Source organism: Trachurus japonicus, chromosome 1 (genome assembly GCF_045865225.1).
Source record: "Trachurus japonicus isolate A0001 chromosome 1, Traja_1.0".
Taxonomy (NCBI): Eukaryota; Metazoa; Chordata; class Actinopteri; order Carangiformes; family Carangidae; genus Trachurus; species Trachurus japonicus.
This window is the reverse complement of record NC_140907.1, coordinates 34,044,163-34,071,804: the sequence shown is the minus strand read 5'-3', so window position 1 is coordinate 34,071,804 and position 27,642 is coordinate 34,044,163. Positions and strand designations below refer to the sequence as shown.

Below are 27,642 nucleotides of genomic sequence, written 5' to 3'. Positions count from 1 at the left end.
TGTTGTTCAAAACTTTTTAGTAGGATCGGGAAAACCAAAAAACTGGATTATTCTGATCCCAGCAGTTTGGTGGATTCAGGAACAAAATGTGATTTAAATTAAATTCAAACTGGTCAAATAAACAATATTTATAATGTAGTGTATATATACATTTATTGATTTATATTTTGCACCTAATTTTTAAACTACTTTTCCCCAAACTGAGTTTAATGAAATTTGTATATAGGGTATTTTTGAAGTTTGAATTTGAAACACATGGGGAAATATTCACTATGTCACTAATGTATAATGTACTGTACATCTGCTTTTCCAGACTGATCCAATCCTACTTTGCTTTGAACAACTGGGATAAAAGTAAGACAGATTACGTGATCCTGGATAACAAAAAAAAAGGGGGATTTCAAAATCTGGATAATTTGTATCCAGATTCAGATTTACACCTTTTGAACAACTGGATTGAAGGTTATTTGTTCTTCACCTTCAGGATGCTCAGACTCTTGAGTTAAGTTTCTCTTTCCAGTAACGTACAGACACAGGAAGTCGGTGCCACTTCTGGGTGTTTGTCACACTTCAGCCAACCACATCCTCGCCACCAATCTCGACGCTGACGCTCGAACCTTCAGACTTTTAACTCAGCAGGTTGTTTGTTGTGTGCAGACTGAGGAGCAGAGAGGAGCCGTCATGGCTTCAACAGCAGCACCAGCGTCTGGAGTCGCCGTCCTCCTCTTCCTCCTCACTCTGTCAGGTACGACAACTTCTACACTCACATTTAGTCTCTTCTGTAGCTTTAAATGCAGCGTGTTGAATATCAAATATCCAGTTTATGTGTGTGTGTGTGTGATGAATAAACCTGAGGTGTCTCCAACAGGTGGCTCTCCTGCTACCGGCAGTAAATCTCTTCCTGTTCTGAGAGTGAAGTCTGTGTAAAACAACAGACGTGTAGTTCAACACTTCACTCAGTTTTATTCTATGTAATAATAATAATAGGCTAATAATAATAATAATAACAATAATACATTTTATTTATGATCCATGATAAAATCCATTACATCCAGGCTTCAGGTTCAGGAGCTTCAGGAGTTTTTTGGTTTTTTTTGACTAGGCAAGGCAAGGCAAGGCATCTTTATTTATATAGTGCATTTCATACCAAGGCAACTCAATGTGCTTTACATAAAGACAAAACATTAAAAAAAGAAGCATAAAACAGAATAAAAACAAACAAAACACTAAAAACAGAGTTAAAAGCAAGAGCAAATAAAAGTAAAATAAAAGAAAATAGATAAAGTTTTAAGTTCTCAGCTATAAGCATGTGAAAAGAGAAATGTTTTTAACCTGGATTTAAAAGTGCTGACAGTCGGGGCTGATCTCAGTTCTGCTGGTAGCTAGTTTGTTCCACTTGTGAGCAGCATAACAGCTAAATGCTGCTTCACCATGTCTGGTCTGAACTCTGAGCTCCACCATCTGACCTGAGTCAGTAGATCTCCCTCTTGCGGTATTAGCGCCAAAAACATCCACTAGGGGTCACCTTTTCCTCTTAATTTGACCATAACTTTCACTGTATTGCAGCAAATGGCATGATTTTTGCTGACAAACCTTATTTTTACATACAATTTGAAAATATGATTTTGAAATTTTCAAAAGGTCAATATTACACTGTCGGCAAATTTACTACCCTTTAGCGGTATTGGTGGCTGTTTTCATCCACTAACTTTGACTGCTGTAAAAATATATCAGATAAATATTTTTTTCCAATTTTTTTGCATAAATCTGTTAATCAACTTCAGTCTTGATAAAAACTACAATTTTTTTTTTTTAAATTCAAAATTTTAACCCTTTGAATGCCAATTGAAAAAACAAAGTCACTTATATGGGAAAAAATACACACAAAATGAGCTATTTTCAATATAAAAAGTGATTGGACAAAGAAAATTTTTTTCATGCTATCACAGTCTTGGATATGTCTTAGATTAGTAACATCAATGACTTTTATGCATATTTAGTTTTCGTGCAGCAACAGATTTTCTAAAAAAAAATCCTTAGTGGCTGTTTTTCCCCATTGACTCCCATTATAACCACATGTTTTGAATGCAGAGACATGACACTATATATAAATATAATTTTTACAGTCAGGGTGATCAACCCTGTTCAGAAGGGATCAAATTAGGTAATTTTACTGTTGATCACCTGGTTCACCCATTTACCCATTACATAGGCCTGTTGTATTACTAGCCTAGTTTCTGTATCTGTATAATAGTGTTTATGAGCATATTTGTGTGTGTGTGTGTGTGTGAAGTTCTGAGTGCCAAGGCTCCTCTTCTCAAGATCAAAAGGCCACCTGGCCAGCAGTTGCATAATCACACTTACACTTTGTTTTTGTTTACTGTATGTAGACTCTTTGTAGTTCTGAGAGCCGGGGTGCATGTTTTGATTTTTTAGCTATATCAAGGTCGGTGCACAAAGGTCACACACCTAATTGAACATACACTTCTGAGGTCAGTCCTGCAGTTACATACCCTCTATTTTAACCCTGTACTCTCCACCCAACACACACACACACACACACACACACACACACACACACACACACACACACACACACACACACACAAATATGCTCATAAACACTATTATACAGATACAGAAACTAGGCTAGTAATACAACAGGCCTATGTAATGGGTAAATGGGTGAACCAGGTGATCAACAGTAAAATTACCTCATTTGATCCCTTCTGAACAGGGTTGATCACCCTGACTGTAAAAATTATATTTATATATAGTGTCATGTCTCTGCATTCAAAAAATGTGTTTATAATGGGAGTCAATGGGGCAAAAACAGCGACTAAGGATTTTTTTTAGAAAATCTGTTGCTGCACGAAAACTAAATATGCATAAAAGTCATTGATATTACTAATCTAAGACATATCCAAGACTGTGATAGCATGAAAAAATTTTTCTTTGTCCAATCACTTTCTATATTGAAAATAGCACATTTTGTGTGTATTTTTTCCAATATCAGTGACTTTGTTTTTTCAATTGGCATTCAAAGGGTTAAAATTTTGAATTTTAAAAATTTTTTTAGTAGTTTTGATCAAGACTGAAGTTGATTAACAGATTTATGCAAAAAAAATTGAAAAAAATATTTATCTGATATATTTTTACAGCAGTCAAAGTTAGTGGCTGAAAACAGCCACCAATACCGCAAAAGGAAGTTTTTTTGAAAATCTGTTGCTGCACAAAAACTAAATATGCATCAAAAACAATTATGTCACTAATCTTTGACATATCCAAGACTGTGATAGCATGAAAAAATTTTTCTTTGTCCAATCACTTTTTATATTGAAAATAGCTCATTTTGTGTGTATTTTTTCCCATATCAGTGACTTTGTTTTTTCAAATGGCATGCAAAGGGTTAAAATTTTGAATTTAAAAAAAAAAAATTGTAGTTTTTATCAAGACTGAAGTTGATTAACAGATTTATGCAAAAAAATTTGAAAAAAATATTTATCTGATATATTTTTACAGCAGTCAAAGTTAGTGGATGAAAACAGCCACTAATACCGCTAAAGGAACGTTTTTTTAACGCTCTATGAGAGTTAAAAGTGCTTACAGTTGGGGCTGATCTCAGTTCTGCTGGTAGTTTGTTCCACTTGTGAGCAGCATAACAGCTTAATGCTGCTTCACCATGTCTGGTCTGAACTCTGAGCTCCACCATCTGACCTGAGTCAGTAGATCTCAGAGCTCTACTGGGTGTTTTATCTGACTAATCTTGTAAATTCTTTTAACTAATGAAAATTCAATTGTTATTCGCATTCTATTTGTTTTTTTTTGTCTATGATTAATGTGACTACTGTATGTGTTGAATCTTTATGTGCTGCCATTCTTGGCCAGGTCTCTCTTGCAAAACAGATATTGGATCTCAATGGGACAAACCTGGTTAAATAAAGGTTATTATAATAATACAAATTTATACAGAACTTCTCTTAACAGTGTTGCAAAGAGCTTCCAGGAGGATTTCAAACACAGCAGTGAACCAATAAGGATATTTATGAAGCATGTTTCGCAACAAGGTCACAAAGTGCTTCACAACAAAAAGATACAAGCAAACAAGAAAACAGCGATAAAACAGATGATTCAGCAGAACTGGTCAGCAGGTGAACTGATCTCGATGTAGCTCGATTTTAAAAGCTGACAGTAGGATTTTAAAATCAGTCCAAACAGAGGTTAAAAGTGCAGCTACGACACATAAACTCATTAAACTCCTGATGTAATTCTTTAAAAGATAAAAACAACAATCTAATTTTAGAAAACAAATAAGACAGACGGTCATGTCAAACATCCATAAATGATGTCGCTACTGATAGAAGTAGATATCCAGGCTATAAGGGGGTTAATGGGTGAGGTTGTTTAAAGCTTTAAACTTTTACACAAACGGCATTTTAACTTCCTAGAAAACCAGCTGCACATATTTTAGATCACAAATACTTTTACTTTTACTTTTTATTGGATTAGTTGTTATTTGTCAGTTTTCTGCTCTTGTTTTATGTTTCTTAAATTATTTGATCTGTACAGCACTTGGTAACTTTGAGTTATGGATATTGATTGTTGGAGCCAGTATGTAATTTTCGGTTTAACCACTAGGTGGGGCATTAAGGTTGTGGAAAAGCAGGTAGGTATAAGACAGTAACGGGCAGAGGAGGCAGGTGAATAGTTTTCTATTGAACATGTCTTTGTTACTGTGCCATGAAGAAACTAGTGCGATGTATGAACATTTACCTGAGAAGAGAATTGGACCGTATCCTTATTGTGTCAGTAAATGCATCACAGTATACTCAAAAGGACACTGGGTAGTGGACATTGGTTTTGTGGAGCCTGCAGTGCACACCAAGGAAACTCAAATGTACTTGTTTTTTAAAGGTAGAAAACACATTTCAGATGTTTCAAAATAGGAGGATAGGACTTGATTAAAACGGCTTAGTGATTGAGATGATCCAATACCCACAAGTAAATGGTTCCAGTCATTTGGTCCTTTGAACATAAGTGCTTTTCTACCTATTGATTTTCTATTGTGAGGCACTGAAAAGTAGGGATAAGTAGATTGATTTGATACAATACGATACGATACAATACGATAAACTTTATTGTCCCGTTCAGGGAAATTTGTCTTGGACACTGTAGCTGCTCCATAAATGCCTTGATGGCCACAATGACAAAAAAACAAAACAATAGGCCTACACCTCAGCCATATCAATCCAGCACACAATACATAACAGCATTGCACACATCCCACAACATAGCACATACATACACTTCATAAATTCACCATGGTAAGAGCACTATAAGAATTATTGCACAAACTCGTTAAGAAATTTGATGGAAGTTGGGATAAAAGGATTCTTAAAACGATTGAGTTTACAGCGAGGGACTCGCTGTAGCTATCGTCTACCTGAGGGTAGGAGGTCAAACTCTGAGTGAAGGATGTGGGAGGGATCATTCACTATCCTCAGGGCTTGCCTAAAAACAGTTTGCTCGTACATGGACTGCAGGGTCTTGTTGTCGCTTTTCCCAATGACCTTCATGGCCGTGTTTACTAGGCGAGCAAGCTTAGTCTTTAGTTTTGTGGAGAGGTTGCCATACCATGACGACATTCCATATCTGATTAAACTCTCGAGCACTGCCTGGTAAAAATTAAAACATGATACTTTTGTCTACCCCATATACTCTTATGCCCAATTCCAATTCTATTTTTCATCCCTACCCCTAGCCCTAGCCCTAGCCCCGAGCTCTCCGGACGGGGTGGTGTCTCCGTGACGAGCCGTTGATCTGCTTCACAGGTGGAGGCTCCACCGTGGAGCTTCACTTCTCCGAAAAACATCGGAGCAAACGTCTAAACAGCCGTCATTTGGATAAACCGACCGCACATTGGGGATCTAAACAGCTACTTTCTCGCATGAAAAAATATTAAAACTTAACAAAATGACGTAATAACAGCGCTACAGTGAGAAATAAAACAGCTGCCGGTTGCCGCAAGATGCATTCTGGGAAACTTGCCATAGCCCTCGGTCCGTAGTGTGCCCCTGAAAAATCTCCGTTTCGAGGGCGAGATAGCCCTACCACTTCCCCCTAACCCTCGTCTGAACCAGAATTGGGACACCCCTACCACTTCACGTGAACGCGCAAAACGAAGGGTTAGGGCCAAGGGCTAGGGCTAAGGGGGGAATTGGAATTCACCATTAGTCTGCGTAGAAAGTACAGTCTCAGGTGTAGACGAGAACACGAGTTATCCACATGCACATGCCAACTAAAAGTGTCATCCAAATTGGAGATCAGTTTGAGTGTGAACAAGTTTAATCAGTGATATAAAGACACGAGGAGCTCGACTCAGTCAAGTTCTCCCAGTAGAAAACCTGTTGTTCTACCTACTATTTTTTTTACGATGCACCCACGATGCACCCACTTTATTCACACACACAACAAAAATCATAGTTGGCTTGATAGTCACAAGGTGTGTGAACTGGTCTCCTGGGAAAGCTAACTGAAGCTTGTGGTAGGAGCCATTTACATACATTAAACATACATTAGACACACATTGTAAACACATTTACATGCACATGACACTTACATACATTTAACATACTACATACAACACAACATACACTTAAAGCAGAAGTAAGCGATCCGGTCGTTTTGGCTAATGCTGCGTTCCAGGCAGGCTTTTGAAACCGTAAATTACAGCTTCAAGTCACAACTTACGACTTTGTAGCGTTCCAGCCAACCCACTCGTGTTTTTCCAACCTGTTTTACCTGTGAAAGTCTCTATAACGGCCACTCGTAACTTCCGACCTGTGAACTCGTACCAGATCGAACTGGTACGACTTCACAGGTCGGAAAAACACGAGTTACGAGTTTCCTTGAACGCACCAAAACAGTCCTCGTCGCTACGTCACCACATTCACGGCGTCCCTTGGCTGCACACACAGCCCTGCATGCCGTTCTCTCTCCTCATTGGATAAAAACTGTAGGATACGATAAATGTTTTCTCCTCGGCTCAGAGCAGAGCAGAGGGACTGAGAGACCCGTGTTTCAGTCCAAACACTCTATGTAAGTGATTGCTGTCGGAAGATATAACTATTTAAGACTTATATTAACACAAATATATCACTTACTTCTGCTTTAACATACAGTTTGTGATCCCGGGATGTACATTATATAGTAAATGAGTTTAGCAATTGTTCCTTTAGATGACGTTTAAACGAGGAGATAGATCCTGAGGCTTTTGAGGCTGTCACTCAGTTCATTCCATATCTGTGGTCCCCAACACACCACACTCATACTGGTTCCTACTAGTTCACATTTTTTGCCTACAATGAGGTGTTTATGTCTAGTATTGTGGGTGTAGTAGTAGTCTGACTGTATAGTTTCCTGTCTGTGCTGCAGCGCTACAGAACCGCAGTGACGCCCGGCTGACCTACATCTCTGCTGGGATGTGCGCAGTGAGCGGCTCGACGGTGGACATCCGCTGCTCCTACAGACGACCGTCCTCCACCAGGAGACGCTCCGTCCCGGTGGACCAGACCCTGTGGTTCAGTGAACTTCTGCAGCAGCAGGAGGACGGGGCGCCGGTGGACCTGAGGACCGAGCCGGAGTACGACGGTCGTGTCAAGTATTTCTGCGACAGGACGACGTGCACGCTGAGAATCTCAGACCTGAGGCGGAGCGACTCGGCCGAGTACAAGTTCAAGTTCAAACACAAACCAAACAGGAAGTTCATCAAGTCACCCGGAGTCTCTTTATCGGTCTCAGGTAACAAGTCATTTATCTGTTTATTTGGATCCCCATTAGCTGTTACTACTGCAACAGCTAGGCTACTTTTCCTGGGGTCCCTGTTAAAAACATGCAATTCAAGTAGCCTAACAATAATATTTTACATGAATACATACATGAATACAGTTTCAACACTAACTTCCAAATTACACATGCTCACACACTAACACCCACATATACAAGCACACACACAACACCTGCCTATAAAACAAGTTACCAAAAACACTGAGATAAAATTTCATAAAAAGAAAATCCAAACCAGCAAAAACAGGTCACATAGTTTTCAGGCCTTTACCCAAGAATAACCTTTTTAGCTGTTTTTTTAAAAACATTCTTTACTTTACTTATAATTAAGGGCAACTTATTCCACTCAGAAATGGCTCTGAACATGACTGTTTTTTTCATGGCATTAGTTCTTGGTCTAGGAATCATAACATGACCCTTTCTCACCTGTTTTGTTTCATGACCATATCTGTTTTGAACAAATGTTATTCTTGAGTAAAGGCAAGTCGGCTGTTTTAAAACACAAATTATTTCTAAATAAAGTTAGAAGGCTTCGTCTTAATCTGTCTTCCAACTTTATGTGTCAGTGTGTGTTAGTTCAGCCTATAGGGTTGCAAAGGGGCGGAAAATTTCAAGTACATTTCCAGAAACTTTCCATGGGAAGTAAAGTTCGGGAATTTTGGAAATATTCCAAATTGGAAACTCCATGGGAATTATGGGAATTTATAATTAACTGGAAATTGGGAGTAATTTAAACGGGAGCGTGCCTATGTTCCCTCAGCCTTTTATTCCCTCAGCCCTATGTTCCCTCATCCTTATGTTCCTTCATTTCTAAAGTTTTTTTTCTTTCCAAAATTAGGCCCTATGTTCCCACATTTCCTTTATCATCAATTTGCATCAGATTTTATCCCCATTTCTCCCAATTTGATAGTCAATTACACCCAACCTAGCTTGATGCTTACTGCGACTGAGGACTCATGACTGCATGGCTCACATGGACTTGTGTTTGTCTGTCTGTGTCTTCGATTCTGTATGTTTATTTTTTTTCTGTTTATTTTATTTTTAGTTATGGCTTTCGGTTGCACCCAGTACATGTTAAAGGGATGGTTCTGAGTAATTTCAACCTAGGGTCCTGTGTAACGGATGTGCACTCACTCACCCATAAAGGACGTGCTAACCACTTCGCCAAGCGGTTGTCAACCTCTTGGCGAAGCAGTTAGCATCGTCGCCTGCCGTGCAGGAGACGAAGGTTCGGGGGTTTGGCTCAAGGTCATGGTGCAAAGGACCCTAGGTTGAAATTACTCTGAATCATCCCTTTAATGCAGTATAAAAATAAAAATGACTTGACTTTGAGTTTCATTTTGAGAAAGATCTTAGAAATGAGGAAACATAGGCCTGAGAGAACATAGGGCTGAGGGAAGATAGTGCCTAATTTTCCAAATTTTCAGTGAAAAAAAAAATCTTAGAAATGAGGGAACATAGGGCTGTGGGATCATTGGGCTGTGGGAACATAGGGCTGACCCCATTTAAACAAACTATATACAAACATAAATGTAAAATATTTTGTTTTGTCATAAGCAGACATCTATGCAAAATAATACAATTAAAAAACATGACATTTCAACAGATTTATGTGAGTAGAACTTTATCAAGTTTTAATTCTTGTTTGAACAATCAATTATTTTACTGAACAACAAAAACATGAATGTTGAGTAAAATATTACTCCCCCTACAATATATTTTCCCCAACTATATTAAGTTAGGGGCCAACCTTCAATTTTGTAAATTAAAGGTTCAAGTTTCAAGGTTCAATTTATTTCATGTCCCAAAAGGCAATTTGTGTTGCAGCTCATAGGATCACATAAACGTAAAAACATGAAACACAGGAAACATATAGTGACATAAACACGCATCAGAATAAATAACAATATAAATAGTATGTGCACTGACTGTGGTCATATTAGAAATATACAATATAAGAAGTAACGTTATGGCATTAAAAATTTCGGATTTATTCCCATTTATTCCTGTTAATTCCCATGGAAAGTTTCCAACTTTGAAAATTTCCGGTATTTTGCAACTCCAGTTCAGGCTGAGCACACACTTCCTGTCTCCTCCGGTCAGATCCAGACCTCCAGGTCCAGGTGAGCCGGTCGTTTTCCCGGTGGGCCGACCTGCTCTGCAGCAGCAGCTGTGTCCTGCCTCCACGGCCGTCCTACGTCTGGTTCAAGAACGGACAGAAGCTTCCGGACCAAACGTCTTCCACTTACGCAGACTACTTCGACCCTGCAGACAGCGTTTCCTGTGCCCTGATGGGACGCGAGGACTTCCCCTCTCCGGCAGCGTGTGAGTTTAATGCAGCGCACTCTCTACAGGTTTATTACGAATGAACTGGTCGGAGGTAGAAGGTCGGTGTAACCTCCCGAAACAGGAGTTTGGGAGGCTTTTAAATTCTTAAATTTCTACAGATTTGGCACAAGAACTGAATTTTCTTATTATTCAAATATTTTTATTGGCTTTTTTTATACTGCAAATACATACAACACAGTCAACAAGGCTGCAGCAACAGTAACAACATAAACGTACACGTATAAAATGAAAAATGTATAGAAAATGAAATAAATAAATATAATGACATCAATAACAGAAAGTAAACATAAAGCATACAGATTTAAACCTGTTACAGAGATTGTGAGTCAATTAAGTAGTAGTCTCAGTGTCCCTAGCTGGGAACTCCAGATTAAAGTAGTTCAAAAACGGCTGCCAGACATTGTAAAATCTTTGGGTTGATCCCCTGATTGAGTGTTTCAATTTCTCAAGTTTCAAATGCGCCATTACATCCCCAACCCAGCGCCTGTGCGTGGGAGGCCTAACTGAAAGAACTGAATTATCTGGGAATAAATCTAAATGAACATTGTAGCTGTGTCTCAGTTCAGCGCCTTCATCCTTCGGAGGATGCATTCGAAGGCCGATTACGTCACGGCAGCAAGGCCTGTCCCAATTCGAAGGCTCCTCCAAATGCGTCCTTAGCAGTGATGGGGAATAATGACGTTTAAAATAACAGTGCTACTAACGGCACTACTTTAAAAAGAGTTGCTATTTCCCCCGTTACAACGCTATTATGACAATAAAATGCGTCGTTACTTGACTCAAGAAGTCCCAGTCCTCAGAAAATCACACACCCGTTTGAGTGTAAGAAGTTATATACACATAATTTTCAGTTCATCAACTGGTCGTAAAAAAAAAAAACCCTTACAGAAAAATCACATGAACTTCACATGTGATTCACATGTGTAAAATTTTGCACATGCGAATCATGTTATTTGCACATGGAAAACATGTTGTTTTAGCCCAATTTTATGTGAATCACATGTGAATTCCCATGTGAACCCATTTTCCACATGTGGGTAACATGTTTTACACATGTGTTACCATGTAGAGCACATGTGTAAAATGTGAAATGTGAAAATGTGAAAAATCACATGTGAAGTTCATGTGGTTTTTCTAACCCAGTTACTTTTGGGCAAAGTAACGAGTAACTGTAACTAATTACTTTTTCAAAGTGACATGCCCAACACTAATTATTAGCAACGTAGCATACTAGCTACAGTATCGAAATATTGCTCTGCGTAGGCCGAGGTGAGGAGTTGAGGAGCCGTTGATGTGCACATCCTGCAGCAGGTCCATTGTCACAGAACTATTCACAGAAATTGCATTTTTCATAACTAAAAGAATTATTTATTTGTAGTGTTTTTTTTTTATCATGTTGGTGCAGAAAAACTGATCAGAAATATTTGAATCTTTCAGGTGTCTTTGGTGAATCCTGCGACAGAGTGATTTACACTGACAGAAGAATCTGTGAAACCAAAGGATCATCAGTGGAGATTTCTTGTACCTACAACAGTTATTATGATGTTAAATCAAAGTTCTGGTTCAGTCCTGAACGTAGTCGTCGTTGGCAGAATCCCTCAGAGCCTGAGGATCTTAGTAAAGACTCTGAATATTCAGGTCGTGTTCAGGTTGTTGGAACAGAGAGAGGACGCTCCACTCTGAGAATCACTGACCTGAGAGAGACAGATTCAGCTCAGTATCACTTCAAATTTAAAACAGAAAAGTCTGAATGGAGGAGCAGTTCACCTGGTACAACTCTGACTGTCACAGGTAAGAACACAAACTGGACCAAGCACGTTGTTTATTGATCGAACTTCAGCTTGTAACAACAGCTGTAATGATGTGTTTTGTTTCCCCTGGACTCCAGATGTGCAGCTGCAGGTGTTCAGAGTGATAGGAGGAGCCCATCGGTCTCACACCGAGGCCGAGCTGAGGTGTGTGAGCAGCTGCAGTCCCACCGGCCGCTTCGTCTTCGTCTGGTTCAAGAACGGAGAGGAAGTTCAGGATGAATCTTCGTCTTCTTACACGGACGACTTCGACCTGGGCGACGACATCAGCTGTGCTCTCGGAGGTTATGAAGATCACCGCTCTGCTTCAGTGTGTGAGTCCAACACCATGTGACCTTTAATACTGCACCAGGTCGTGACGTCACCTGCTCAGATCATCAGCACCTTTATATTTTGATCATTTGCAGCCAAGCATTGTGGGTAATTTCTCCCAGAAAGAAAACTTAAACTAGAAAATAGAAACTTACAAGTGAAGAACGTTAAGAGTTTGCTGCTGTATTTCTGTGTACAACACTGGTAGTAACACTTTATAAGTACACACTATTAAGCTTTAATTAAGCATTTAATACTGAATTCATCAAACATACTGTATGAATACTCATTAGTATGTAGTTTATAAACACAGTTAAAATGTTTTACTAATTATTGAGAAGCACTAACTTTATGCATAAACTACATACTAATGAGTATCCATGCGTTATAAATGAAGAATTCAGCATTTACTAATGCTTAACTAATGCTTAATAGTGTGTACTATAGTAATAGTGTTACCAACAGTGTGGTTTTATATTATAGATAATATATATTATAGATTGGACACTTTCTGGACATTCCTCGACAAACACAGTGTCAGTCGATGTCAACAGGACAGAAATAAATGTTCAAATGAAAAGAAAATTATCCTTTTATTATTATTATTATTATTATTATTAAACTATGATATTTTGTATGGTAAATACCTTACTCTTTGTTCATGTTTCCTCCTCCAGATGCTCCAAAGCTTCCCTCTGTGTCAGTGAGTCCCTCTGCTGAGATAGTGGAGGGCAGTTCAGTGACTCTGACCTGTAGCAGTGATGCTAACCCAGCAGCTAATTACACCTGGTACAAGGTGAAGGACAAGAAACGTCTCAGTGTCCAGAAACAGTTTGTCTTCAGATCCATCCAGCCCTCTGAGTCTGGAGAATATTACTGCGAAGCTGAGAATGAGATGGGGACGAGGACGTCTCAATGCATCTCTATTGATGTAAAATGTGAGTAAAACAGGTTGTTACCAGTTTGATAAGCTGATAAAAGACAGAAGCATTGACTCTGTTTGTTGTTCCAGATGCTCCAAAGCTTCCCTCTGTGTCAGTGAGTCCCTCTGCTGAGATAGTGGAGAGCAGTTCAGTCAATCTGACCTGTAGCAGCGATGCTAACCCAGCAGCTATTTACACCTGGTACAAGGAGAACCAAACTCTTCTTCAAGGAGCAGAAGGAGTTTATCATTTCTCCTCCATCAGCTCTGAGGACAGAGGGACCTACCACTGCAAGTCTGAGAATCAGTTTGGATGGATTGACTCTACATCTATGTTTATAGACGTCCTGTGTAAGTAGAAAACATATCTTGTGGATGGACATTTCGATGGAAATATTTGCATATATATAATAATATATACATATTTATAGGATGGAGAAATTACAGTAACTGCAGATTTGAATTACAAGAAGGACTTGTTTACTTTACGCTGGAAGAAATGGATAGACCATATAACACCACACAGGCTGGACTTTGACTTGCTTAACCTGAGATAATATGATGTATATGTAGCAGTAACCATACCTCACTCCCTAAATGTTCATGTTTTAGTTTTGTTTTTTATGTTCTTCTTTTATTGCTAGAAAAAGGACATTTATGCTGATACTTTGTGACTAATATTTGAAATGGATGTACATGTCATATTTGTGGCAGAATGTCAATAAAAAACTAACTTAAAAAAAGAAGGAAAAAAGGGGTGGTGCGTGGCGCAGTGGGTAGAGCGGCCGCCCCATGTAGAGGCTACAGTCCTCGCCGCAGGCGTCCCCGGTTCGAATCCCGCATCGGGCAGACCTTTCCTGCGTGTCATTCCCCCTCTCTCTGCCTCCCCATTTCCTGTCTATCTCTACTGTCATCACTATCAAATAAAGGCAAAAAGCTGAAAAATATACTTTAAAAAAAAAAAAAGAAGGAAAAAAGAAAAAGAAAACATATCTCGAAATCTTAAAAGTCAAAGTCATACAGAGCAATATTAATTCATCTTCATGTTTCCTCCTCCAGATGCTCCAAAGCTTCCCTCTGTGTCAGTGAGTCCCTCTGCTGAGATAGTGGAGGGCAGTTCAGTGACTCTGACCTGTAGCAGTGATGCTAACCCAGCAGCTAATTACACCTGGTACAAGGAGGATGAAGACTCACCAAAAGCTTCAGGACAGATCTTCACCATCACTGACCTCAGACCTGAACACAGTGGGAGTTATTACTGTGAAGCCCAGAACACAAGAGGACGTCAGAAGTCCACCTTAAATCTGTCTGTTGTAGTTTCAGGTGAGTAACTTTATGAACGTGTAGAGTTCATAGAGTGGCAGGTTTGTTCCTTTGATCTGATTTACTTCATATTCCACTGTTTGTCCCGTCGCAGGTGAAGCTCCATCACACAGCAGTGTTCAGGTGGCAGGTACGTTTCACGTCTGTTTACAGCTGGTTTTCCTCTTTTATCGTTCATCTGACTACAATTATTAATATTAGGCTATTATTGTGTATAATAACTCAATGAAGTCATTGTGAATGATGTGCTCTTCTGCTAAGACAACAAACATGTCAGGGTTCAAAACAAGCTAAATAAACCACAAAGCTCATGAAAATAATAATGAAACAGGAATTTGAGGGTTTACATCCCTTTTGTTTCTTGACATGATGAGTTCAAGGACCATGGGAAGTTGGAACTCAGATGATTCTGCCATTGTTTAAAGGCATGGTCCAACGTTTTTGCAAATTGGCCCATTGCCATAATCCCTATAGTCATAGTGTAACGGATGTGCACTCACTCCACCCATAAAAACACGTGCTAACCAACCCACCAAGTGGTTGTCAACCTCTTGGCGAAGAGGTTAGCATCGTCGCCTCCGGTGCGGGAGGTCGTGGGATTGAACCCCACCTAGGGCAGGCCGTGAGAAACACAACGCAGAGGGCCAGATATGACATCGGCTACAATAGCAGTAGGTTTGTTACCTTTAATTGTCGGTGCAAGCTGTTTTTAGAACGGTGGAGCAGAGCCGCGAGCTGCTCAGAGCTACGCTACGGAGGCTGATGGGATTTTTTGGTTTCCCTCATCAAACTCATCAAATACACAATCCAACAACTCCAAAACGCTCTGGTGGACAAGTTGTGACCTGCACATTCACCACGCTATGAGATAATAACACAACGTTACCAGACAGAGTTGTTTTAGTGGTAAATACAGAGACTGCTTGCTGAAAAACTGCCCCTGAAGGCAACGCGCATCAGCGGTTTTGCATGAATTTACCTCTAAAACAACTCTGATGAGTTTGATGAGGGAAACCAAGAAATCCCATGAGCCTCCGTAGTGTAGCTCTGAGCAGCTCACGGCTCTGCTCCGCCGTTCTAAAAACAGCTTGCACCGACAATTAAAGGTAACAAACCTACTGCTATAGGGATTGTGTCAATGGGCCAATTTGCCAAAATGTTAAACTATCCCTTTAAAACTGTGCAGGGCTCAAATGATGCATTGGATAGTTTGTGATGAGTCAGAAACCGTGTGCAGGATTGTTTCTGGTTATCACTGAGCTGCTTGTGTGAAAACCTTTGAAATTGTAGTTGAAATCTCGTCGTTCTCACGCTGCTGTTTTCTGATCCCGTGTCAGTTCTTTCTCTTTGTCTGTGGTCTCTGTTTTTCAGGTTCATCCAGGTCACACCTTGGAGTCGCACTCTCAGTCTGTTTCCTGCTGTCAGGAGTCTTCATGGTTTTCCTCCGTAAAGGATGGTGGGCATACATACACATTTTACATCAGTCGATAAACAACACACAACACTAACTTGCTTTTATGTCCATCACAAACACTTGAGCACTTTAAGAACTCATCTCTTTTTCTTAGCATTTTAGTTAGGTTTTATGTCTTCACTTTTGTTTTATTGTTTCATTTCATTTACATTACCTGTATCCCATTTACTGTAGTTTTATTGTTACTAGTTTTGCTTGTGTGTTTTATTGTACAACACTTTGGTCAACTTGGGTTGTATTTTTAAATGTGCTATATAAATAAATATGTATTGTATTGTTTTGTATCAGAGGAGTTCTTCATAACGTCAGATCAAAGATTCAGACAGAAATCCCACAGACTCACTTTATTTACATTACAGTAGATTAAAACGAAAGCTGGAAATGTTGCGCATTGGGAAATACTCTGACATGACAACAGCTATTTAAACAGAGCATCGTCCTCTTCTCACTAAAGATATGTTGAAAAAATCTTCATAACTTCATAAAAATGCCTAAACCTTTAAAATGAAACCAGAGAAACTGAGCTGCTAATGATAAATCATGATAATACTGACCATAAATTTCATTTTCCTCAGATTTAATTTAGCTTTTGTCTAAATAAGGATAACACCTGGTGATAATTTTTAATAATTTGTCATGACACAACATCACTTGTTGTACAAAGTCTCTACAGTGATCAAATGATTAGTTATCTGCTTGAAGAAGTGATCAGTAAATTGATCGTTAAATCACAAACAGGTTGTCAAGACGGAGGCAGGACGGCACATCACAGGTGAGTAAAAAACAAGAAGATCAATAACAAAGACAACAAGAAAAGCACGACGAGAAGTGTTTTATTCTTTAGACAGAAGTGACGAAGGAGTTACTTTAATTAGGATTAAAGACACTCACTGTTCACATGACTCTTTCCAGAACCAACAAAGTGTCATGTGAGTCTGTTAGCAGCATTAGCACCGTTAGCACAATGAAGGACGCTCTCTCTCCATAATACCATATACTACCTTAAAAGGAGAATTCCAGCCATTTTTGACCCCTTAAATTGTTTTCCTGATGGTCACCCAGTGTTGGGGGGATCAAAAATGTGACTAAAATTGATGCAGGCAAACCGGAGTTAGCCATGGTGGAAAACGATTTAGGGGTCAAAAATGGCCGGAATTCTCCTTTAATATCACATGTACTGTATTATATCCGTTTTATATATATGAAGTTCATGATTATTTATTCTACAGTTATTTTTAGACATTTTTAATGGTGCCACTTCAGCCTTAATGCCATTAGGCTTTTATTTTGAAGGTTCCATGTTGTTTATTTATTTATTAGTTTATTTCATAGGGACAGTGCACCACTAATCAACAGAGTTGGTGCTGTGAAATTACCAGTTTTTGATTCATTGTTTTTAATTTGACGGATGAGAAAACAAATGTTATCAATGTTTTGTTCTACATTGATCCAGATATTGATCTAGTCTCTGCTTGTCAAACTGCACTTTATGTTTTTTTTATTTACTATTTTGTTGTACTTGACTGTGTACAGTGAACTGTGAAGCTCTGATTAGGGTAAAAACTATTATAATTATCACTATTTATTAAACATTATTTTACAGATCGTTGTCAGATGAGTTTCCTGTTTGATGAAGAGAAGTAACAATGAGATTTTTCTTGATAAAAAGCTCAGCAAAAAAAACAACAACCTTTACATTACTGTGTGGCCTGCGGCTGTTGGTAAATTGACCCTTGTTCCCTAATATAATATATATTTATACTGTATAAAGCAATTCAGCACATCTTGTTCTGTTTTTAATTTTATTTTTACTGAAGCAGAAACTGAAAGTGAAGAATCATTTCTGGTTTTAACTCAGGGGGGAATTACAGACTTGACTGTTCATGCATATTAATCAAGTAAAGAGGAAGGAAGTCAGAGTCTCATCTAACTGGTAATAATCCAGACTCAGTGATGGTTCGTACTTCTTTTCTTGTCTGTGTAATGTGATTTAACGGAGACGAGGAGCAGCCATGAGTCGGATAGAGATGGTCGTCTTCCTTCTCTACATGTCAGGTATTGTACGCATGATTTATAATCTCTTTATTGCCAGAAAATGTTTTTTTTTTTACAAGTTCAGTCACTGTTTGGTGTGTTGCTGGATTTATCTTTAATTGTTAAATGATTGTGATCTTGGAGTTTGAAGTTCATTTTGTACTTTTTGGGCTCTTTATATTTTCTGAGTTAAAAAATGGCTCCATCTCAAACAACAACACCAGGAAAATGTTGCTTGACATGAAAACAGTAAAAGTAACTTGTTAATGTAATCTATTTAAGCACAACATTCATATCACATGGACCAATTGACACAGACTATTTACCTTGTATTTGTTTAACTGCATCAATTTACAGTGGTTATTTCTCTTTAAAAATAAATATAAAAAAAACAAAGGGAAACAATGACAGTGATGGTGACTGACTCTGCACCTGCACCAAAGCATAATCAGTTCCTCCCTGGGTCTACATGGATGTTGGTGCCAAATTAGAAGTGATTTTATTTCAGGAGTTCTCAAGATATTACAATCACAAGGCCACAATAAGGTCATCATGACCCTGACCTTTGACTTTTAACCAACAAAGGCCCAAATGAATGTTTTTGTTTTTTTCCACATTTATAGAAGTTTTGTAGAGATATTTCTAAGATAGTGTCCACACAAGAAAAAGAATGATGCACAAAACTGTAAAAAAGTAAAGTATTCATTATTTTCTGAATTATTAAAGTTGTTAAAAACTACTTTTTTTAAATGGATAAAAATAACAAACAATACTTTTTAGCATCTCTCAGCTGCTCATTGTAACTCCTCAGTCTTGGTTCACTTTCACTGCTCTCATGTTTCCGTTCACAGTGAAAACAACTTGCACAGTTTACACTGCAACTTAAAAGAAAGTTTGGGTTTCAGTCCGTGTTTAAAAAAATACAGAGTGATCCTGCTCAACATTTATCTGATGTTTGAACATCTGTTTGAACTTCAGGGTCGAACTGACTGATTGTTAGTGGGTGTGGTTCTGTGCACATCATAGTGTTTTGGGCGTCTTGAAGTTCTGTATTTGACAAAAGTTTCCATTCACACTTCGCTGCAGCCTGATCACAGACAGAAAAGCAGCCAAGCAAAGCAGACTGGGGTTTTTAATTTTGCATTTTCTAAATTTATCTTCAGCTTGCTTCAGTTAAAAACTGTGTTAAAGTAGCCTACAATTACAAAATATTGTTGTTGTCTCTGTTTTGCAAATCTCAACTAAGTCTCCAAAACTTTGAATTTTGAGTCCTAAACAAGTCAGCAAAGGTTTGGCAGCACCCTATCACTTTCTCCTTCACCTCAGCTAAATTAACTTAAGTGTCATAGTTTTCAGCCTCACCGATTTAACTAGTGAGCATATTACTTAAGCTAATGTTAGCTAAAGCATTAGCTCTAACAGATTGGTCTCAACTTACCGTTGTGTAATCATAAATGTTGAACAAAGTTATAAGTTGTTGCATTTCCATCTGTACCTGCATGTTTCAGATACTGCAATTCAGTTGTTATTGATGAATTAAATTATTTAGCTCTAGGGGTCACTATTAGGTAACCCTCCCTGTTCTAAAACTTGATTGAATGTTTTCAGATGCTTCAAACAAGGTGGATTCTGATTGGATATGATTGTTACAGTAGCGTTAAATGATTTAGGAAGTATTGATCCATGGCATTATTAAACACATTTTTTAGACAACACAAATATAGGCCTACACATGGTAACATGGTATAGTAACGTTATCGCTCCATGGATTGATTCTCACCGGCTTTGTTGAAAACAAAAGCACATGGAGGAGAGGAGGGTTAGAGACACAGAGGAGAAGAGACCGGATTTACATAGTTCCCCTTTAAATCTCAGGTATTTTGAAGTCATGAGCCTGTAGTCCAAGTAAAGTCATTAGTCACTGGTCCTTTATGACATTTCTGCTGAAAAGTTAAAGGATATTTTAACATGTGAGTCTATGTGGACTGACTCACTGCTGGAGACTCAATCAGGAGAGGAATTGCAGGTTTTAGGCACTTAAGTGTTGAGAGCTAAAGTGACCTGGAAATCACCTGTGTGTCCTCATGTTGATCTAATAATTTCTAATGTGCTTTGTTTCACAGTGGTTCAGGGTAAAGGTTATAAGAGAGTGTCGTGCACTCCAACTGAGATCTGTGCCATAAAAGGATCGACAATCGAAATAAACTGCAGCTTCCCTACAGTAGATGACACTGATGTTAGGGAAATATCTTGGTACACCAAATGGAGAAATAATCAACCTGTGGATCTGACAACAGAGGACAACTACGCAGGACGTTTGAAGTACAGTTGTGCACAACAGAGATGCACTCTGACCATCAGGAACCTGAAATTGAGTGATTCAGCTGAATACAAATTATTGTTAAAGTATCATCAACACTATAGAACAACTATTAAGACTGGAGCCACTTTGACTGTCACAGGTAAAAAAAAAAAAAAAAAAACTAAAAAAGACAAAAAGCAACAACTATTTTCAAATGTTCAACCAGTAGAAAGCAGTAACATTTTTGTCTGTGTGTATGTGTCTATGTTCTTCACATTGACAGAGGTAAAGGTAATTTATTACTGGAATCCAACCAGTGTACAGTGCTACAGCAGCAGATGTAAACCTCCATATCCTTCCTACATCTGGTACGAGAATGGACAGAAAACATCACAGAAACAAGCCTCTTATTCAGACAACATTTATTATACCAGCAGCTACTCCTGTGCTCTGACAGGACGTGAGGATTTCCATTCTCCTTCAAAATGTGAGTCTTCCACTAACAAAGCGCCACCTGATGGCGCCTTTTTATTCAGTTCAGTGGTAGTTGTAGCTGTAGCTGGCTGTAGCTGGCTGTAGCTGGCTGTAGAGATGGTGGTTCACCACTTCAATCCTCGGCTATTAAAATGAAATCCTGTGATATTTTGGAAATGCTCTCAGTCCCAAGAGAATGAATCAGTCTGTTTGGTCAATCCTGATTTTGATATACAATACTGTACAATACAATACAGTGACCATAAGCTTTTTCCAGTGTAAAAGAGAGCAGTGAAACGGCAATGTGATTTTTTTTTGTATCATGTGCAGAAAACCTGATGATAAGAAATATTTAATCTTTCAGGTGTCCATGGTGAATCCTGCAACAGTGTGACTTACACTGACAGTAGAATCTGTGCCCTCAAAGGCTCATCAGTGGAAATTGCTTGTTCCTACAAGAGTTATAATAATGTCCAGTCAAAGTTCTGGTTCAGACCTGGACACCCTGTGGACCTTAGTCAAGACTCCCAATACTCAGGTCGTGTTCAGTTTCTTGAACCACAGACAGAACGCTCCACTCTGAGAATCACCAACCTGAGAGAGAGCGACTCAGCTGAGTATCGCTTCAAATTCATATCAGAATGGTTTCCATGGGGGAGTGATTTACCTGGTACAACTCTGACTGTCACAGGTAAGGATATCAACAACACAGTCGATGGATGAGATGTACATATTTAGGATATTTCATGTGGACCACACTGAGACTGAAGTGGACTCACAGAGAACTTTATTAGGAACACTTCACCAGACCTCAGTGTTTCATGTCATGGCTTCCACAAACGGAAACTTATCTGAGTGACCGTAGCCTCTGTCAGTCTGACCTCAGACCCCTCTCTCTCTCTCTACACAGTAAAAGTCTAATGTTTAATGTGAATATCAACTGAAGCTCCTGACTTCCTGCATTGCTACTTCACAATTGGCTGACTGTATTCAGTACATAAACAAACAGCTGTGCAGATGTTCCTGATAAGGTGCTCAGTGATAGTGAATTCAGTACATCTATTTATGTGGTTCCACATTTACATGTGTCGTGTTTTGACATCCTCACAGTGATGGATATGAGAAACTTCTGTTCCTTGTTCTCTCTCATGCAGATATCTGGGTGGAGGTGTTGTGGTATGTTTTTCCTCCAAAGCTCAAGTGTGAGACGAGTTGTCATCTACGTGATGGTTCTTCTTATGTCTGGTTCAAGAACGGAGAGAAAATACCGGGACAAAGCTCTTATTTTTATTCTGGTTCATCGGGTATATCGGACAGTTTTTCATGTGCTGTAAAAGGATTTGAGGAATTCACCTCTCATGCAGTGTGTAAGTTTTACTGTATATGTTTTTTCAAATATATACAGTATGTGATTAATTTGATTTTATTCTTATTGAGTTATATTTTTTCTGTCTTTCAGGTGTCTCTGGTACATCCTGCAACAAAGTGATTTACAATGACAGAAGAGTGTGTGCCTTCAAAGGCTCATCAGTCGACATTAGCAGTTCCTACAGCAGTTACAATCGTATCCAATCAAAGTTCTGGTTCAGACCCGATAATCGTCCTCAGTGGCTGAATCCCTCAGAGCCTGAGGACCTTCGTGGAGACCCCCAATACTCAGGCCGTGTTACGTTTCTTGAACCAAAAACAAGACGCTCCACTCTGAGAATCACCAACCTGACAGAAAGCGACTCAGCTGAGTATCGCTTCAAATTCAAAGCATCAAACTTTAACTGGGGGAGTGATTTACATGGTACAAATCTGACTGTCACAGGTATGGATCACAAACACATTATTTATCATGTTTATATTATCTGTCCTGAATTTTATTTAGTTTTCTAAACCACCATCAAATTGCAACTGTGAGGCACATAACACTCGTGTGAAATGCGTTAACAGGACATTCATGCATACGTAAAAGTTAGATGTTTGTATCAGGTCAATTTTCTGAACTATAAATTCAATTTTATTATGAGTGTATTCTTGTTTTGGTAACACTGTTTGTTCCCCTGGACTTAAGCTGTGCAGCTGCAGGTGTCCAATGACATTGAGCCCAAGCTGAGGTGTGTGAGCAGCTGCAGTCCCACCGGCCTCTTTGACTTTGTCTGGTTCAAGAACGGAGAAGAAGTTCATGGGAAATCTTCTTCTTCTTATATGTTTAACTTCGACCTGGAGGACAACATCAGCTGTGCTCTCAGGGGTTATGAGGATTACCGCTCTGCTTCAGTGTGTGAGTTCAACACCATGTGACCACAATAGAAAGAAACACCAAGGACCAGAACTTCACACATGGACCAGGGATGATCAGGATCTTTAATAATAATGTTCATGTTTCCTCCTCCAGATGCTCCAAAGCCTCTCTCTGTGTCAGTGAGTCGCTCTGCTGAGATAGTGGAGGGCAGTTCAGTGACACTGACCTGTAGCAGTGATGCTAACCCAGCAGCTAATTACACCTGGTACAAGGAGAAGGGCTGGATATATATCAGTGACGGACCACAGCTCGTCTTCCCCTTCATCCAGTCCTCTGAGTCTGGAGAGTATTACTGTGAAGCTCTGAGCGAGCTGGGAAGGAGGTCAAGTAACTATGTCATCAATGTGAAATGTGAGTGAAACACCTCGTACATACAAGTTATTTTGTCCTTGTCAATCTGACCATTCAAGAACCACTACAACATTCAAATAATCATATATTATCAACATCTGTACCTAAAAACCACAAGAAAAAAAAATCCAAGGCACTGTCTTTTAACGACTACAAGCTTTTATTGTGACAACGTGTTCATGTGAGACCTTAAAAACCAACAAACCACTAAACCTTTCAGTATATCAAGCTTTCATCAGACAGTCAAAACATTTTGTTAGTGTCGTGGAGTTTTGTGTTTTTGGAGTATGTCCCTATCCAACGAGCATTGTGGAAGTGCTCCTTTTCCAACATTTATTGGTACTTGATTGAGTGGTATGACTATATAGTTTAATCATTCTTATTTTTATCTCAGTCCCTGAACCACTAACATTTTCACCTCATTATTGGATCCCACTAAGGAATCTCAACATCTCTATTCAGTCAACAGAAGTGATGGTCATAATTATTCTTTCCTACATTTACAGATCCTCCAAAGAGCTCTACTCTGTCGCGGACTTCCTCTGCTGAGATAGTGGAGGGCAGTTCAGTCAATCTGACTTGTAGCAGTGATGCTAACCCAGCAGCTACTTACACCTGGTACAAGGGGAACCAAACTCTACTACAAGGACCAGAAGGAGTTTATCGTTTCAACTCCATCAGCTCTGAGGACAGAGGGACCTACCACTGCAAGTCTGAGAATCAGTATGGAGAGATCAACTCTACGTCTCTGTTTTTAGACGTCATGTGTAAGTATTTGCAGATGATGCGTTTAAATATATGTTGATTATTCTGGATTATGTCAAATCCTGAGCAATAAGAAGGTTTTGGTTGATTAGAGCATGTTAGCAGAAGTGTTGCTTCTAGCTATTATTGTGTGATGCTCACAGGATTGCAGCATTGATCTGTAAATATTTGATTGATTGATTGATTGATTGATTGATTGATTGATTGATTGATTGATTGATTGATTGATTGATTGATTTAGTGCCCAAAGGTTGGATCCAATGCTGGTGATAACAATTTTATGATAAAGTTTATGAGTTTATTGCAAATATGAGCTAGCTATGTCAGTGAACATGCTAAATATTGTTTGCGTTGTTATTGTGAGGAAGTTAGCAGTTGTTGATGTTAGCCTTCAGTCTGAAGAAGGGTTGACACCCAATCTGTTTGAAATAAGAGAAATGACAGCTTCTTACTGAACTGGAGAAGATGATCGCTGAGATAGCAAACTAACAGAGTAACAGGCTAATTTACCAAAGGCACTGTCTCTGGTGCTGTCATGTTGGGCAGTAGGTGGTATGTTTTGTACGTTTTTGTATTGTTTGGTTGTAGATTTTGTCCAAACTGTGAGGTCTGGGTTTGAGTCTAACCCTTTGTTACTCTCTACATTAAAGCTCCAGTTGGTAAGTTGACGAAAGTGAAAGTAAACTCCGCGACTTGGTCGGAAATTTCAAGACAATACTCCGTCAGGTCCCTTTATGAACCTCTGCCAAGCGCCCCACACACACACAGACACACACAAAGTAGCCATAAACGCACCCACAGAAGATGTACCGTATCCATAGCACGACGTGTAGGAGCGGCGATTGGCTGCTCCTCCTGCTCCCTCTACTGTACCTGACTGGTGGAGAATCGTCGGTCGCGGTGGATTTTGGCAAATACGATTACAGGCTGTAGGTGGAGCCAGAGGAGTTGGATTTTGTCCTAAATTACTCATTTAATGTCTGACCATCAGAATATAGTGACAGTTCCAGCAAATATGACTGAATAATTGTTACCAACTGAAGCTTTAACTAAACGTATTCATGTTTCCTCCTCCAGATGCTCCAAAGCTTCCCTCTGTGTCAGTGAGTCCCTCTGCTGAGATAGCGGAGGGCAGTTCAGTCAATCTGACCTGTAGCAGTGATGCTAACCCAGCAGCTAATTACACCTGGTACAAGGAGAATGAAGACTCACCAAAAGCTTCAGGACAGATCTTCACCATCACTGACCTCAGACCTGAACACAGTGGGAATTATTACTGTGAAGCCCAGAACACGAGAGGACGTCAGAACTCCACCTTAAATCTGACCGTTCTTTCAAGTAAGTCGTCCCTGTGTGGAACTGACAGGTTCAGATGCGTAAGTATCATAAAGGGTTAGGGCAGTGATCCTCACTATTTTCATCAAGGGGAGAGCCACTTTTGCGACAACATACTAAGTCACCTTTGAAAATGTGCATTTCTACATATAAATTGGACATCCCACAAAAAATGTGTATTTGTAGTTTGTTGTTGCAATCACAGTGAGGGTTTGTTGCATATTAAACACAGAGAGTTCATGCCATGCAGAACAAATAAAAATTTGTCTGTCCACTTGTCTTGAAATTTTCTGTGCTCATCTTGTATCATTCCTATTTTTCGTTTCTGACTGGGTACACCTGCCGTTTGCCTGCTCGTCCCCTCTCTGGTGTCTTCGTGCTGATTTTTGTTTGCTGCTTCCTCAGACTCATTTTCCTCACCCACTCCACTATTCGTTACAACTCTGTGTGTCTGTCCGTCTGGTTTTTGAGCTGGTTTCTGTCCCTTTTCTTGTTAAAAACGGTCCATCATGCTGGCTAGCGGAGCTAACGTAGCCTGCCTGCAAACATGTGCTGCGGTCAAATATTGTAAACAATGCCACATGGCTTGTGGACTGCGTTGCCAGGTTTGACAGTGCCCCCTTTAGGGATCACCATTAAGGCTTAATGGTGAAATAAATATTAATACTAATATATAAAATATAATAATACTTTAACTGTGGTGAAATAATAAATACTTCCTTTCATCTTCAGGGAGAAGTATAATTCGGATGTTTGCGTTTTTGTAGTGCAGTATGTTTATATAAAAAAATGAAAAAATGTATTGGCTGTGTTACCACATAGGAAGCTACCATGCAAGCCACCAATTATAGCTTGACGAGCTGCATGCGGCTTGCGAGCCGCGCAATGAGTAACACTAGGGTTATATAGTGTGATACACCTTCATATGACTATTTCATCACTAGAAAAGTACTGACAAGAAAAGGCAACTTGTTTTCCAGGTTCATCGAAATCAGCAGCAGCCGGATCAATCACGGTTCTTCTTCTTCTGGCTTTCATAGTCCTCTCTGTCATCCTATTGATTAGGTAAACAGTCCAGTTTTCCTACAGTTTTACACAGTGATGCATCTTAAACTCAGTCATTTTTATCTCATGCTTCCTTTGTTCCTTCATGTCCAGAAGAAGAAGGTCCTTGAAACCTCAATGTGAGGCTGGAGTGGCACCAAACATCATCGCAGAGGTGAGGGAGAGGAGGAGTACTGGACCTGTTCTTTTTCTTTCCTTAATGTCTATCCATTATCATAAAACTATAATCAAATATTTGTAATATCGTTGGGGGGACATGTACAGCCCCTCTAAATCCACACACACCCAGCATGGTTTGTGGTTCAATCTACATGTGTTTGAGAAAGTCCTGTAGTCAGAGCAGGAATTTGCTTTGGAGGTCCAGTTTGTGAATGAATGGGTGAACTTTAACAGGAAGAGCGCTGGTTTTCACTGACCTCTACTGGTAAAACTGTAGTATTACAGTGAGAAAATGAGTCACCCTCATGTCTAAATCTGTGCAATGTTTCCCCAATAGACATATGAAACTCCGGATTATGAGAACTCTTCAGGTGCAGTGCAGATAAAAGCAGCAGACGATATTCTGTACGCCAGCGTGAGATTCACTAAAAACCCAGAAGCTCTGTACTCCAACATCAGGACGACTCAGCCTAACATAGAAGAAAAGATGGAGAATGAGGATGATGAGAAAGATGAAGATGAGAGTGTGGAGTACAGTACCATCAACGTTAAGAGTGTCAGTGCTTCTCCAAGGTCAGAACAGAAGGATTTTCTGTCAATGGTTTTTATTGCTCTTGCATATTTATTACCATTTTATCTGGGTAATTTGCTAAATAAACATTTTCATCCACAGAATTGGACATCAAGAGGACGCGGAGGATCCATGTGCTCTCTACAGCACAGTCAGCAAAAAGTACAGAGTGTGAACATCTGTCACTGTTTATCAGCTTTGACAGTGAAAAGATACAGTATGTTCATTAATGCAGCATTAAAAAAAATAAAGGCAGCTTTAAA

General features: G+C 39.3%; 2 protein-coding genes across 2 annotated transcripts in view; one reads left to right on the top strand and one right to left on the bottom strand.

Moving 5' to 3' along the window:
* The window catches only part of atp6v0e2 (ATPase H+ transporting V0 subunit e2), a 263,253-nt gene that overhangs the window by 66,151 nt on the left and 169,460 nt on the right, over nt 1–27,642 (bottom strand). The gene's annotated exons all lie outside the window — the stretch shown is intronic.
* Nucleotides 682–27,642, top strand: LOC146992368 (hemicentin-1-like). The gene is made up of 22 exons (XM_085790442.1): nt 682–745; nt 7,435–7,800; nt 9,955–10,170; nt 11,632–11,985; nt 12,083–12,316; nt 12,992–13,252; nt 13,327–13,587; nt 14,296–14,559; nt 14,654–14,689; nt 15,931–16,005; nt 20,653–20,856; nt 21,208–21,534; nt 21,998–22,210; nt 22,303–22,656; nt 22,903–23,112; nt 23,227–23,484; nt 23,991–24,251; nt 25,327–25,587; nt 26,565–26,649; nt 26,743–26,803; nt 27,146–27,381; nt 27,482–27,642. The coding sequence occupies exons 1-22, from the start codon at nt 682–684 to the stop codon at nt 27,552–27,554; spliced, it is 4,674 nt and encodes a 1,557-aa protein (XP_085646568.1). The 3' UTR covers nt 27,555–27,642.

Excerpts from the sequence above, each read along its gene's own strand:
- LOC146992368 (XM_085790442.1), top strand. The coding sequence starts at position 682 with ATGGCTTCAACAGCAGCACCAGCGTCTGGAGTCGCCGTCCTCCTCTTC. Across the intron at positions 746-7,434 it reads CTTCCTCCTCACTCTGTCAG|CGCTACAGAACCGCAGTGAC; the intron begins GTACGACAACTT and ends TCTGTGCTGCAG. Across the intron at positions 23,113-23,226 it reads TTACCGCTCTGCTTCAGTGT|ATGCTCCAAAGCCTCTCTCT; the intron begins GTGAGTTCAACA and ends TTCCTCCTCCAG.